The sequence below is a fragment of the Notothenia rossii genome (assembly GCF_949606895.1).
Source record: "Notothenia rossii genome assembly, chromosome: 9".
NCBI classification, from domain to species: Eukaryota; Metazoa; Chordata; class Actinopteri; order Perciformes; family Nototheniidae; genus Notothenia; species Notothenia rossii.
This window is the reverse complement of record NC_136907.1, coordinates 55,351,049-55,367,433: the sequence shown is the minus strand read 5'-3', so window position 1 is coordinate 55,367,433 and position 16,385 is coordinate 55,351,049. Positions and strand designations below refer to the sequence as shown.

The following is a 16,385-nucleotide window of genomic DNA, read 5'->3' as shown; positions in this document are numbered from 1 at the left end:
TTGTTGTTTACCTTTTATATTTTTCTGTCTTATAACCCAGTTCTCACGGGTTGGAATAGGTCCCACAAGAATAAACCCCGTATTTAATCAAGACCTCAGCCTCGTGTCATTTACTGGAGGGAGCTACAATTGTCCCCTTGAAAACCGTTACTGAACTGATTTTGGATATTTGTACTTTGATAACGATTAATCTGCCCTTCAATGTTGACCATTTTCTGGATCTTCTCGGGGATTCTTCAAGTCCCGCCAAATTATGTGTGACGTCATTGCGGGCACAGCGCTCCAGCTGCACCGTTCAGGATCCCAGCATCTGCATGTAAACACACAATGGCGCACACAGTAGCAAGCTCAGACAGCGATGACAGTTTAATTTTGAACGTGTCTGAGAGCTCATATGAGGCTGAAGGATCGCTTTATGTTGTATCTGTTAGAAGTTTAGGAATTAGGTGCGTCAATATGGGCGATAATACGGTCATGTAGCCAGTGGTGGACTGGGACTAAAAATCATCCCGGGACTCTCGACCGGCCCACTTCGGTACCACTAGTAAATTGTCAACGGGGGGAGTGGGGGATGTGCTAGTGACTTATCCGACCGGCCCACTTCGGTACCGGCCCATCGGGATTCGTCCCGATGGCCAGTCCGCCACTGCACCCAGCCCAGCCCACGTAAACTGTCAACGGGGGGAGCCTCGCTGCGGGGAAACAGGTGGACCTAGTGTCCCGATCGGAGTGGGAATAATAATAATAATAATCTGTGCATTTTATCCATTAATTTCCCCAACATTGTGGTAAAAAAAACACACGTTTAATCCATGTTGGTGTATTACAACTACAAAAAGCATCGGTTTGTTTTCTCATCAGGAAATGCAGACCGGCTCAAACAAACGATTTTTAAATCATCATCCTCACGATCATTTAATTTATCATATGTTCGCCGAATTGACATGAAAGCACTAATAAATGTAGTTTCATCCACTTGAGTTTACGACTACAAAAATAATCGATTTTTCCTTTTTATATCACATCCGGCGGGAGGAAATTCAGCAGCTCTCACTACCGATTTTTAATCCTAATTTAATCATCATCTTCACTACGATCATTTATCTTTATGTTCGCCGAATTGACATGAAAGCACTGACAAATATTAATATACTGTAGTCAACTTCATTAAAACGTTATTAACGTGCCTAAACCATAGATTGGCCTAAACTCAGTAATTCACAATTTCTATCCATGACAACACACTTTGTCCGTGTTTGGCTCTCTCGCCGCACAGTGAAGCGTTCCCGCATTGACGTCACTTCCGGCTTCCCCCAAAACTTAAAAATGAGTCGAAGGAATTTCCCGGCGATGTTCGAAATTATTCATATTTATCCGGAACGGTATCGCACCTTCTTTTTTAAACTGACGGTTTGAGATGACTAGTAGCCCAATATTTCATTGCACAACAGTTGTTGGGTTCGTGTCACAGGCTCTTTAAAGGGCCCATGTCATGCTTTTCCGGTTATTACCCATCCCCTTGTGTGTTATGAAGGTTTTTCTGCATGTAAACGGTCTGCAGAGTCACAAACCCTCAAAGTACACCCTGTAGCGAGTAAAACTCTAACACAGAAAATACCTCCCCAAAACGCCTCGTTGGAGATTTCTCATTTTCCAATTTTTTCTTCCTGGCCGTTATGATGTGTGAACACCCAGTTGCCCCACCCAGAGCCTTGACGTGCATAGAGCTCTGTGAGCGCTGACAGACGAGTTGGGATCTAACAGCGTTTATAAACCTTTTTCTTACTCAATATTAAGCCACACTTATTGTTTTTACTTCGGCTGTGAGTGTTTGTGTGTGTTCAGGATGAGTTTGGCTGTGTGTAGGTGTGTTTAGGTGTGTATCGCCAATCAGGAAACCACACCGCCATGGAGCACACACTGCAGCTCAGACTGCAGCTGGGAGCTTCTCAACGTCCCGACCAATCAGAGCACACTGGGCTCACAGGGAGGGGGGGGGGAAGCTCCAACAAGGCGTTTACGACAGAGAGTGAAATTCAGTGAATACACATACTATACAGAGATGCTGTATGAGATAGACGCTGGATGTGCAGCGGAACTTTGTTAAGATCCATATGTCACGGATATAATACTCTGTGCTAAATAAGAGACATGTAATCATTTACAAAACATCACCATGTTGTTATTTAACAAAATAATGTTGTTTAGTCGAAAAAAACGAACAGGAGGAAATGCAGCCCGGCTCTCGATTTTTAATCCTAATTTAATCATCATCTTCACCACCATCATTTATGTTTATGTTCGCCGAATTGACATGAAATCACTGACACATATGAATATACTGTATTCAACTTCATTAAAACGTTATTAACGTGCCTAAACTCAGTAATTCACAAAAAATATTTATATTTTAATGGAGCCTCGTCGGCAGATCAGGATCCAAAAGTGTAGCGGAGGGATCCTCATCTGGATGAAGGGTGTTATTTTCCCCATAAGGAACATGTCGCTGCAAATTATCCCGCCTATTACATGGCCACATTCTCAACAAAGTAACGACATGACTCCCAGTATTAATTTAAATGCTTTTATGGATTTAGAAAATGTTTTTATTGATTTAAAAAATAGTTGTATGTATTGATTTAAATTGACATGCATCCGCTAAGAAAAATAGTCCGTTCTTACCATTTTTTAAACAGTCTGAATGAAAAGGCAGCTCTCAGATGTGTATTTACACAACTAATGGCCCATCAACCACAGCTCTCCCTCCCCCCCCCCGATCTTTCTTCTCCAGCAGCTCAATTAATTGGAGGTTACTCTGAGTGACCATAGACTGTATGTGACAAGCTTACAGTTAGTGACGTAACAACACCATAAAAGCTGGTGGGTTGAAAGCAATACGGGAGGTAAAAATAACTAGAATAATTGTGATTTATTTATTGTGGCTTTTATGTTTTTAGGTATAAAATGTTATGTAATTCAGGCTTATAGTTCACCCTTCTCTAAAAGCCTTCAACAATGACAATATTCATAGTAATTTAATAAATCCTTCCAACACACATTGTAAAAAATAGCCTACTGTAAGTTAAGAAATCATTCCAATATGTACATCTTCTGATGTAACAACAACAACATTATAAATAGTAACATAGCTGAACATGGTATTGCACATTTAGCTTTGAGTGTTGCTGACCTGAGATGTTTTTATTAGATGAATTAAGGTGACTGAAGCTTTTTAACATACAGGGATGCAAACTCATCAGGTATGAAAAAGGTGACAAGGATCCGAGCCCCGGGCTCCCCCACCCCACGGAATATCGGCTTTAAAATGAGGAATAACAGAGGATTTTCGCAGAACAACTAAAGCAGCAGTGTTAATAATAACAGAAACGCCAAAGAGTCACATCTAATAGAAATATATAAAAGCATTTATTTTAAATAGTGTAGCAGTCAGTTTATAATTTTGGCAGCACTGTTGAGCTTTTTGAAAATGTATTTTCATGCCTCTGTGCAAGGCTTAAGTCTTTCTATCTTTATAGCCACATGGTGTAAAGCAGAGGTGCCCAGTACGTCGACCGCGGTCGACCGGTCGACCGCGGGGGCAATGCTGGTAGATCGCGAGTCATTCATAAATTAAAAAAAATCCAGCTCCGTTAAAATAGACAAAACAGGTTTTGATCCCTCCTCCTTTGGCCTCCCTGCCACTTAATTCAGGAGTTGACTTGATTGACAGAAAAAGCGACCTATTGCTTTCCAGTCTGTTAACACAGAATGCAAAGCGATACAAAATCAGTCAAGTGCCGGGAGAGACAAACAACAAAATGAGTGCGGGAACGAGCAAAAAGCTAAAGACATACCACTTCCACACAGAATGGGAGGGAGAATCTTTGTTTGTGATGTCACATTCAAAGGTTATTTGCCTTATTTGTAAAGCAAGCTTCGCTCTGCCAAAGAAAGGTAACGTGGAGAGGCATTATCGGAGTGTTCACAAGGCATATGACAGCGACTTCCCTCCGAGTAGCGAGTTGAGAAAGAGAAAGGTCATGTATTATTGCTACACAAACATTATCTCTTAGTCTTAGTGTCGCCAACTCGTTTCTAACATGCAAAAAGACAAACAAATGCGTCTATGGTCGGTGTATTTTCGACCTTTCCAATCCAGACCAGATCTCTCTCCCGTCTGTGTGTGAGGGGGCGGGGCAGTTTACACACACGCAGCTGCTACATGCAGCAACACACGGAGGAGATGGTGGAGAGAAGCGCTCCAAGGTGTGGTTACATGTTACCCGTCTTGAGGTGGACAATGCTCGTCACCAAAAGAGTTTAGCATGTAAGGGCGGTAACACGAGCAATTTGTCTAAACATTTAGCAAAAGTGCACCACATTCAGACGGAGGAATGCACCGGGTTCGACTGTCTTTCGAGTAGCTCTGTAGCCCCATCCACGAGTAACGTTTCCACCTCAGGTGTTATGTATGCTAGCAGCAACACACGGAGTTAACTACATTATACAAACATGGGTTAATGATTAGAGGTAACTGAGTTATTTATTTTGTTAAAGTTTCAGCTATTCTGTTTCCAGTTCTGTCATCAGATTATTTAATAAGATTTGTTAAAACATTGTTGTTTCTTTTGATGTGAAATATTATTAATTTAATTCAAATAAAAAGCAATGTTAATTTTGTTCACAATTTGTTAAGTTAATTTAATAATATATGTATTTTTGAATCAAGTATTCATCTTTATTGTCTTCATTGTTAGTTTCCACATGCCTAAAACAACCTCAAACTAAATCTAAAAGTTGATGGCTAAATAAGAGCGTTTGAGAAATTGTGCAAGGCACACAGTAGTAGTCCGAATAGTCGATTAATCGTTTCATTAATCTATAGATTAATCGATAATCAAATTAGTCGTTTGTTGCAGCCCTATTGTAGTTATTCCATGTAAAAATAAAACGTGTTATTCAGCAACCCTTGCAATTTGGGTTTTTATTTTTGGTTGGTAGACCTCGGTTAGCTGGTCATTTCAAAAGTAGCTCACCAGCCAAAAAAGTGTGGGCACCCCTGGTGTAAAGTAACTAAGTTCATAAACTCAACAAGTACTATACTTGGGCACAATTTTGAGATACTTGTACTTTATTTAAGTATTTCAATGTTTTGCTACTTTGTTCTTCTACTCCACTACAGTTCAGAGGTACATGGTGTACTTCTACTCCCCTACATGTATTTAATACCTTTAGTTACTTTACAGATGTGGATGAATGATGTGAAATATAATCAAGTGTTAATTCAGACTTTAGTTCCACCTGGAGTAAATCCACAAGCTACCCTTTAGTATACAAAGTCATTCAAACTAGCTGCACCTTTACCAGCTTTGAGAACACTTTCATGATCAATCCTTATAAAACATATCATATATTATTCTTTAATGGACCAATCTGCACAATGACTACTTTTACTGTCGCTCCTTTAGCTATATTTTGATGATAATACTTTTCTACTTTTACTTGAGGAACATTTTGAATGCAGGACTTTTACTGTAACAGAGTATTCCTACACTCTGGTACTATTACTTTTACTAAAGTACAAGATCTGAGTACTTCTACTTTTACTCAAGTACAAGACCTGAGTACTTCTACTTTTACTCTAGTACAAGATCTGTGTGCTTCTACTTTTACTCAAGTACAAGACCTGAGTACTTCTACTTTTACTCAAGTACAAGACCTGAGTACTTCTACTTTTACTTAAGTACAATATCTGAGTACTTCTACTTTTACTCTAGTACAAGATCTGAGTACTTCTACTTTTACTCAAGTACAATATATATATACTTATACCACCTCTGTTTATAGCCTATGAAAAAAACTATTAGAAATAGAAGGCTAAAGCTAACGTTAGCAGATAGTGACAATGTATGCTAGCTAGCTGGCTCAACGATTCCTTAAATAATACAGAAAAACTTTTCAGTTCACATCACGCTCTGCCGCTCCGACAGGGAGCTCTGCTCTGAACACCTGAACGGCCCGTTCTAACAGCTGTTCACCAGCGGTCCAGTCTGTGCCACAGTGACTCCGGACGCGCAGTTAATATTAACGAACGCACCCGTGGGTAATGTAGCTGCTGAAGCTAGACCATCATCTCGGAGCAGCAGAGCCTTATTATACATCCATGAGCAGAGCCGACAGGCAGGAAGACTCGAGCACACAGCTCGCACTTCATTATAATATATAAAAAAAGAACACCATGCGTGTCATGATGGCACATAACAGCTCACGGCCGCAGATTACTCCGGGTCCCAGACCCCCCCATACCCCAAAAATATTTTTATTGCAGATCTACATGAATCACACAAACGACTTATTTTCGATTCAAAACGGCGAATTTCGCCGAAGGTTTGCATCACTGAACATAGACAGAGCACAACTGAAACATAACATCTGAGATGTAACAACATAATACACTTTTTGGGGATGCTTGGGATGTGAGGAGTGAGGGACACGGCTTAGAACGGGCGTGTCGCCTGGCAGGACAGGAGAGTGTGTGCACCAGTCTGCCTTGATCTATGAATTCATGTCCGTGACACTCACTGCTGCCCACAGCTGTTTTATAGAAGGAAATTCCTTCACTTCATGAAAGTGTTTTAACCACACACACCTCTACACACACATGACGGGTGTTATTTTCCCCATAAGGAACAAGTCGCTGCAAATTATCCCGCTTATTACATGGCCACATTCTCAACAAATTAACGACATGACTCCCAATATTAATTTAAATGCTTTTATGGATTTAGAAAATGTTTTTATTGATTGAAAAAATAGTTGTATGTATTGATTTAAATTGACATGCATCCGCTAAGAAAAATAGTCCGTTGTTACCGTTTTTTAAACAGTCTGAATGAAACGGCAGCTCTCAGCTGTGTATTTACAAAACTAATGGCCCATCAACCACAGCTCTCTCCCCCCCTGATCTTTCTTCTCCAGCAGCTAAATTAACTGTAGGTTACTCTGAGTGACAAGCTTACAGTTAGACAGAACACTGTCATTGCAAGTGACCCTCAGTTAGTTGACTTTTATGTTCAACTGCTAAATTCGTTACTGATAAAAAATGGCTTCTACTGTACCTAATTACCTTAACACTAGAACCGCCAGAGGTTTTTGTATAGGCCTACCTAAACCCGTCAAATCCCGCTATTAGAATGCAATTTTTAACAACATAGGGTGCTACATAACACACTTTCAGGAAAAGTCACGGACTGGGAGACTTTAATATTTTATTGAAAAAAAGTTACATTGCACACACACAACACACATCACACAAATTGACCCGATTGGCGGTTCTAGTGTTAAATAAACTCACAAATTAATGAAACCAGTTCAATACGCATAATTCTTATCATTCTTTATGAGCGCAGAAATAGTCTTAAAATCAGATCTGTTTTTTAAATGAAATCTGACGGCAGGCAGTTAGCTCTGACCACCTATGATAAATGCGCCGCACCTAATCGCTGGCCATTCAGCCACAGACACTGTTCGAAATGGGGGGGAGCCAGGGGAGCTTGGCTCCCCCGAAGAGGGAGGGAGCTCCCTTGATGGCTGACTTTGAGATAAATAGGGGGAGCCCAAAACAATCTTGCATATTTGTGTCACACAGATTAGAAATGTTGAGTTTCTGTAAATAACAGTTCTTGAAATAAATAATAGTTATTGTTCATTACAGTGTTTGAATATTTGTTTTATATTTGTGAATATGTCTGGGTGTTGCCATCTGTATGTGGCGGCGCTGCATTCTTACTTACGTTGCTATGGTTACGGCGGTGATGCCGGCGCGGTATTTGAAATGTTCATATTGATATTTTGTTAACTCTGGCTTTGTAATAAAAAATATGGCAAAAAGAAAACAGCCAAGCGTCACAGCTTTTGGATTCACAAGCAAAGAAGCGAAGGAGTCTAAAAATGACAACGTGAACGGAAAACAACTTTTAGTTAGCCGGCTGTAAGCGGCGTTAGGGTCGAGCTTGACAGCTCCACACCGAGGGAGAGGCCTGCCGATGCGGAGCCTGAAGACGCTTCAACAACGGCCACAGCCGCCGGCGTAGTGACACCGTCTTTAGTAGTAGCAGAGTGATTTTATAGCAATTGATCGAATCCGCGCTGCTGCGAGTTGAGTAAAGTTAGAACGATATTGGCAGATTCGGATTTCACGGATCAATAACTGATGAACAAAACGTTATTCAGACACAAATGACGTCTCCTAAGTACCGTGGTAAGGTTGACAACTACAATCACATGTTGATAAAAAAAAAGGCAATATGCGCCGTCCTCCGAGCTGGACACATTAAATTGGTCTCTTTCCGCAGCCGGAGAAGAAACGAGTGCTCAGGGACCGTCTGCAAAGTGCAACACCGAAAAAAGAGAATACAATAATATTCAATCACTTCACTATTATAAAGTATTACTACCAAATAAGGCTGGGCGATATATCGGGTTTAAACGATACATCGTGGATTGCACTCCATGCGATGTCGTAAATGACCACATCGTGAACATCGAGTATTATGTTGTCAAATCAATTTCCCCGCTGCGGCCAAAATGAGCTTTCCTTTCTCCCTCATAGACGCAGGCACACACGCAGGCCCCGTCTAACTTGCAAACAAACATTACACACATGCACAGTGACAGAGAGCAGGGCTCGACATTATAAATGGCCCGCTGGCTCGGAAGCACTATTTAGACACCCCGGGCCAGCATAACGTACTTTCCACTTGCCCGCTCGGGCCACTAAAAATATTGCTTAAAAAAAATAAAATTGTCCAGTGGTATAGGTACTTTGACAAGCAATGTTGTTAAATTGTTTCGTTTATTAACGCTACAACATAACGTTTCGTGAGGCGGTTGTCGTTGTTGGGTGAAAGGCAAACGGGAGCCAGCGCGAGCAGGCTCCCGTTTGACCGTGAGCGCCGGGCAAAAAACTATCTTCAAATAAAAGAAAGTCACCGGAGGAGTTAAAGGAGAGTGACAGGTAGCATGAGAAGAAGAGGGAGAGAAAGTTTCAGCCAGCTTGATCGATGGAGTTGTTTTCTAGTGGTGCAGTGACGCGTCCTAAAACCCTTTTATAATCTATCGATTAGATTTATGATTCGAAAATTATAAAAGTAGGGTAGACATGTGGATATTATCCGGCTGAACAAAACATGCATTTATCAAACAGGTTTGTTTTCCACAGACCTTATTTCCAGCTATTTTCCAAAACCCTGTGGAGAAATCCCATTGCTTTTTTGTCGAGGGAACCAGCAGCTTACTTCCTGGTTTTAGGACGCGTCACTGCACCTCTCAATATGATGCCAATATAAACAAGGTCTTCTGTCGGCTCTGTACATCAATGCCGACCTATGCTGACAAGTAAGTGAAGAGTAGAAAATATAAAAGGTATTGGCTATAGGGAAATGTCCCAGCAGTTTAGGAGAATGAAGGTTCTAATCTAATCTAATACATAGCCATTACATGTCTAACTCCTGATAATGACAGGAAGACAGAAAGCGCATTATACTAATAATAATAATACTATTCATAATAATAGCAGACATTTTTGAACAATGACCACAATATCATTATTTTCATAAACCAAATATGAACAATTGAGGAAAATGAGGAAGAACTGATGATTCAAATGTTGTAGTAAAAGTAGTAATGGAGTTAGTGCATAAATTACTATTGCAACAAATGTGTTAATTTTCTTCATTATTAGTCGATTTTTTAAATGCAGACATATGTTGCAGGGACTACTAGAATCATCAATCAAGAATCAAAATTTTTTTTAGAGGACATTTCAGAATATCGCGATATATATCGTATATCGCGATATAGTCAGTAAATATCGCAATATCATTTAGAGACCATATCGCCCAGCCCTACTACCAAACTCACTACACACATCAATAGTCTCCTGATGCTCATACTACAGCGGAGAGTTTGGAAGAATGTGCTTTTGAATAATTTTGGGGAAGATTTATAATGTAAAATCTTCAATAAATATGGCATCATCTTCAATAACGTTACTATTATACAGTATTTTTCTACCTAACTCACTACACACATCAATAGTCTTCTGGTGGTCAGACTACAGCAGAGAGTTTGGAAGAATATGGTTTGGTTTTGATTTCTTATATTGACAAATCCAATGGCTCCATCATATAGATCAAATGTGACCTGAAAAACCTAGGGAATATGTAAACATAAGTGTTATTTTCTATATAATACAGGTCCAAAACAATAATTTCATTTATACAGTATTCATTTTTTTTTTTTGCCCAACAGGAACAAGAAAAAAAGGGAAGCTTATATTCTAAATGTATTGGTTAAAAACAACACAAATGTCTCCAAAAACTGCATGATTATAATAACGTTGGAAGTTGCCTGTAGACTCCTTTCTCAAGCCTACAGTACTAAAGGGATGCAAATACTTTGAATAATCAGTTTCACTCACCTTTTTTAGCTCTTGCCTGGCCATCTGCTCTTGTGTGCCTTCTAGGATTACACCCATGATCCAGGAGGTATAGACGGTTATTGAAAATGATGCCATGATTTTACATTATAAATATTCACCAAAATTATTCAAAACCATATTCTCCTGGTTAAAACCTGAAATTTAAAATCTGGCAACGCCCTCATGGAAAATAGTGGGAGGGCTTAACATTCCTCTATACTGGTGTTAGGCAGGTCGTAGGCAGGAAGCTGTAAGCTGGAGTCTGTAATGAAGTGCTACATCTGTAGCATGGATGCAATTTAGTCCTCTTCTCACTTTCACATATTTCATAATACACGTTTTGCATTCTAAATCAGGTAAATACAACACTGTAGTTTCTAAATGGTTGTATAGGTGATGTTTGATTATTTTTGTTGGTTTGTCGTTCTTGATTTTCAGATTTCCCAAGCAGATCGAAAACCTCCGATGCAGTGGACCTGTAAGTTGTGCTCATTTTGCTCTGTAAAAAGAGGCTTTTTACTTAAGCATTACCGCCTCAAACATGGCTGCCATACTAGGACATCACCAATCCCATGCCTCCATAAGGAATGCCTTTGCACATTTAAATCTTCTAATGCACTCAAGGTTCAATTATCAACATGGCACACTCGTAAGGATATCGAGAAAGTGAGTGAAACAGCGTTCCATTGTCAGCTATGCGACTTTATAGAGCCTTGCAGTCAAGCAGATTTTTTCACACATTTGCGAAGACATTTGAAGTTGAAGCAAAAGGTGACTTGTCCATATCAAGGCTGTAACTTTCAGAGCAATGTTTATTCCACCTTTAATTCACACAAAAGCAAAGAACATCAGATGCAAGATAGGTCGGCATTCAAACCTGACATTTTTTCAGAGAATATACTTGAAGATCTTCCCCCTAATCTGAATGATCCACCTGAGGATAGTGTCCCTGAAGCTGAGGATAGTGTCCCTGAAGCTGATGATGTTGAGTTCGGTGAAGATGTGGAAGATTTGGAGAGTCAGTTGGAACATAATGTTGCTGCTCTTTTTCTGAAAATGTCATCAATTCTTCACATCTCTGAAAGTGCAATGCAAGAGGTTATAGAGCAGGTCAACCAAATGTATTTGCTGTCGAAGCCCTTGTTACATTCCTCAATTCGAAAAATACTAAATCAACATTGTGAAGAAGCTGATAACTCTTTAGTGAGCGAGATTGCCAGAGTAGTCACTGAGAATAATGTTTTCCTGAAATTCACTTCTGCTGGGGGATCATTGTCAACTGCTAAAAGACGAACATCATACATTACAAGATAATTCTCTGTGGTAAAGCCTGTTGAATTTCTCCTAAAAAAACGACAAGCAGTCAGTGGTGTATATCCCCATACTGGAAAGGCTGCAGACTTTGCTAAGCAATGGAGACATTTTGGACAACCCCATGTCACTTGAAAAAAAAAATTCATAGGGATAAAAATCGCACAGAGATGGTTCCCACTTTAAAGGCAATTCTTTCTTGACAGATGAAGAGTTCAGAATTGCTCTGTTTCTGTACAAAGATGATTTTGAGGTAGCTAACCCCTTGGGAACCTCGAGAAAGAAACACAAGCTATGTGCTATCTACTGGGTACTTGGCAATCTGCACCCTAAATATCGCTCTTCTCTTCATTCCATTCAGCTTGCTATTCTTTGCAAGGTTGACAACATCAAAGGCCATGGCTATGCTGAAATTCTCCACCCTCTCATCCAGGACCTTGTGTCTCTTGAGCAACATGGTGTATATGTCGAGCAGCTAGGTGCCAGCATAAAAGGCACTGTATTATTTGTCGCTGCTGACAATTTAGCTGCCCATTCTTTAGGAGGCTTCTTTGAAAGCTTCAGAGTTAGCCAGATGTGTCGATTCTGTTTGGCAACGCGGGAGGAAATACAACACAAGGAAGTTCGGACAGGCTCATTCCAACTAAGAACAAAATAAAATCCTGACAGACAGGTGCAAGATGTGTTGCATGATTCGACAATGGCTCAACAATATGGTGTCAAAGGAAGCTGTCCACTTAGTGAAAGCTTGGAACATTTTCATGTTGTCGATGGTTTCCCACCAGACCTTTTGCATGATCTTCTGGAGGGTATCGTTCCAACTGAATTGGCCTTGTGTTTGAAGGCACTGATATCAAAGAAATACTTCTCCCTTGAATTCCTGAATGGGGCCATTAAGAAGTTTCCGTATACATTTTCAGACAGAACAAATCAACCCCAGCTCATCACGAAGACCTTTTCCTCAAAGGGAACAATTGGAGGAAATGGTCATGAAAATTGGAAACTACTCCGACTTCTGCCACTACTGGTTGGTCATCACATTCCTGAGGAGGATGAAACATGGGAGGGTTAATGAACCTAAAAGATGTGCTGGAATTGTCAGTGTCCTCAAGCTTCACAGAGGAGTCGTTGCACTTTCTTGAATGCAAGATCTCAGAACATCGAGATTTGTTTCAGAAAGTTTTCCCAAATCAAAGAATGCGCCCAAAGCACCACTACATTGAGCACTACCCTCAATCGATTCAAAAGTTTGGTCCATTATGTGACGTGTGGACAATGCGTTTTGAAGGAAAACACAAGTTTTTCAAAAAGGTTGTGAGGCATTCTCACAATTTCAAGAATGTAGCCCTCACTTTAGCTCTCAGACACCAAAAAATGCTAGCATTTCATTTAGCTTCCACCTCCTTTTTCAAGCCATCTGTTGAAATCAATAAAGTAAAGTCTGCCATGGTGGCTTCATTTCCTGAAAATGTGCAGAACTTTCTTCATCACAGGAATGCCCAGCAGAACACAGTCCTTGTAGCATCATCTGTCTGCATAGATGGCATTAAGTACAGTGCTGATATGGTCATTTCAGTTGGATGTTGCTCAGGGCTCCCGGATTTCAGACAAATAACTAAAATTGTGGTAATCAATACCGACATATTTTTTGTCTGCAGACTTATGACTTCCTGGTATGATGAGCATCTGCGAGCATATGAGCTGTCTAGAAGCCATTTGTCCACCTTTTCAGTCACTCAGTTGTGTGAACTGAACGATGTTTTCCCCCTTTCACAGAGTTGGAGGCAAACAGCTTGTTACCCTTAAACGGTACATATTATGCTGAGCGATGTGAATTCAGCATTGTGGCAATCTCACAAATGTCTTCCTTTTCCCCAGGATAAGACCACAACATGGACCAACGGTTATTGCTGAGAGTTGTCACAGGGCTCGACATTAAGGACTGCCCGATGGCCCGGGGCCATCTAGTATTTAGCTCGGGCAATGAAGCCTCACCTGCTGGTTGCCCGATCGGACAATCTATTATGCCAGTATCATGCAGCTCGCGGATCCAGTAATGAGTGACCCGACAATAAAACTAAACATATCTATAACTAGTTTAGGTAGTTTGAGAGGTAATTAAAATAGCTATGAGTGATATTCTAACCCGAAGTGTGTGTTTTGTCCGCTCACCGCTGCATGTGATCATGCAGAGCTGCGTGTCGACTCGTCAGCAGCAGCTGATCTCTCTCTCCCGTCAGATTAGACTTCACTCGCGTTTATGTCCATATCGATCAGATCCAACTAGTTCTAGCTAATGATATGACTACCTGCTTATTAAAAGACACCTAAACAATAAGTGTCGCTATGCAACCGGGTGAGGCCACAAAGTATAGCGCAGCATTATGCATTTGTTTATATGCCCACCGGAACCCAGAGGCATTACCAACAGATCAACGCACAATCAACCCAGACTGGACATCTCTTTCTCCACATTACGTGTTAGACATTAGAATTGACTATTATTGTCTGTCACATACTCTTCTTGTCTGTCACATAAGTGGCGCAACTGAAGCGGTATTGCGCTAAAGGGAAATTATTTTGACCGAAGAAATTTAGATTTGCCGGCTAACGGGAACTCCGACGTCACCATGTTGTGTGCTTCGCGGATGCGCTCGGCTCCTCTCGACTGCTGCTCGGGTCTGCTCGGTCAGCTTCCGGATGAGGAAGCATTCATTCGACCAACTTACAGTAGATAACATTACAAACATTTTTAACAGGGGCGATAATAGTGTAATGTTTGTTTTGGCAGTTATAACTGAATGTAATGTTTTCTACTTTTTTACATCTGGGAAGGCATTTGCCTTCATCAGATGGAAAGTGTCTTGACCAACAACTTAAGTATTTCTTACAAACAAGAGCAAACAAACAAGTGAAATGAAGAATAAAATTGAAATTATACAATATAATATTGTGGTGGTTCATCTTATAATTCAGTCTAGAGAATGCACCAGACAGCCTCTACAGTAAGGCCTCTTCGTGCCATTTCGTCCTCGCGCATTTTTCAGGGCAATCTCTATTGGGCTCAGGGCCATCTGTAAATTAGCTTAGATGGCCCACAGGGCCATCTCCCAAAATCCTTAATGTCATGCACTGTGTCATCGCCGAAGATTCTATTATGAAGTTAACTTTAAATAAGAGACCGGATTCCGTCGAAGAATTGATTGCTCAACTCAGGGATAAATTATCTCTGCAGTATGAATTTAAACTTCAGTATGAAGATCAAGACTTCAATAACGCCCTCTGCAATTTGACGGAAATATCAGATTTGCCTGAAAGAGCTACACTGAAAATCATCCCTATCGTGACTCTCCATTTAACTACCATTTCATCACCCTCAACAAGATCAGAAACGAGTGAGTGCAGCACAGCAGACACTGAGATCCTGTCGACTGCAGGAACCTCACCATTGCTAAGACATCAACAATGGCCAGAGTTCTTTAACACACCAAATTTCTCAGTTGATGTGAACTACAGACTTAGACAGGGAGATCTTGCCTATATGAAAGATGGAACACGACTGACTCCATCAAGAGATATGAAGCATGACATATTACAAAAGCTTGCTGAAACAGTGTACAGTTTCAAGGCTTATACTTATGATGATGACTTCAGCAGTGTTGCAAAATCCCTTATTAGCAAACATCCCTGCCTTACGGAGCCTGGTTCTCAGCCTGGATGGTATGGCTGGAAGAATAGCCTGAAATTGAAAATGGCCAACTATCGCACAAAACTCCGAAAAGCTGGATGTGAGGATGTAGCAATCAACAGAGGAAAAATAAGTAAAGTCAACCCACAGAGTGAATCGTCAAGCAAGAATATAAAACGACCAAAAAGAGGTGAAGCAAATTATCTGCCTAATTTACCTGAAGGACATGATGAGACAAGCCTCGAAAATGCCAGAAAGATTCTCACGGAGGAAATGAAGAAAAAAACACCTAATGGCTCTCTCATCTCACAAATGATGGACCAAACATTCCCACTGCGCAGATGAGAGATTGTGAAAAAGGAGCCTGCTTTACAGAACATGGTTGAACGATGGACGGCCCTTTTCACAGAGAGACAGGTAGGCTACTTTTAGTTTGTACTGAATAATGCCTTTAAGGTTGACTTTCCTCCATGTCAGCATTTCACTTTACCAACTTCCCAACCACTAATATAATGCCAATCAAAATAAGGCTGCAACTAATAATTATTTTCATTATCGATTATTCATCCAATTATTCTGTAATTGATTAAAGATATGGTCTATAAAAGGTGATGTTTTTAAATGTTTTGTTGTGTAAGTTCAACATCTAAAGATATTGACTTTAATATGATGTCAAATTTATTTTTGATTGATAGGAAGAATTTTACCAAAATCTTTTCATGAAAAATTACTTACCACATTCATTATCATAACATTTGGCAAATATTATTGTTATATATGTTAATGTTAATATTATATTGTTGTGGGCTATAAGTGTACCCTGCCTTAAGCCATAGTGGTTGCCTGCTTGAACAATTGTTATGATTTAAACTAATGTCTTCCTAATGTGCTGGTTTTCCATCTCCT

At 40.3% G+C, this 16,385-nt stretch overlaps 1 protein-coding gene across 1 annotated transcript in view; it reads right to left on the bottom strand.

The window, feature by feature from the left end:
- The window catches only part of LOC307018584 (CTD small phosphatase-like protein), a 125,927-nt gene extending 110,527 nt beyond the window's left edge, over positions 1 to 15,400 (bottom strand). Inside the window, exon 1 of the mRNA XM_079648893.1 lies at positions 15,104 to 15,400. Within this exon, the coding sequence (XP_079505019.1) occupies positions 15,104 to 15,146 (43 nt within the window). The 5' untranslated portion in view covers positions 15,147 to 15,400. The remainder of the gene's footprint in view (positions 1 to 15,103) is intronic.
- Positions 15,401 to 16,385: the final 985 nt, after the last annotated feature.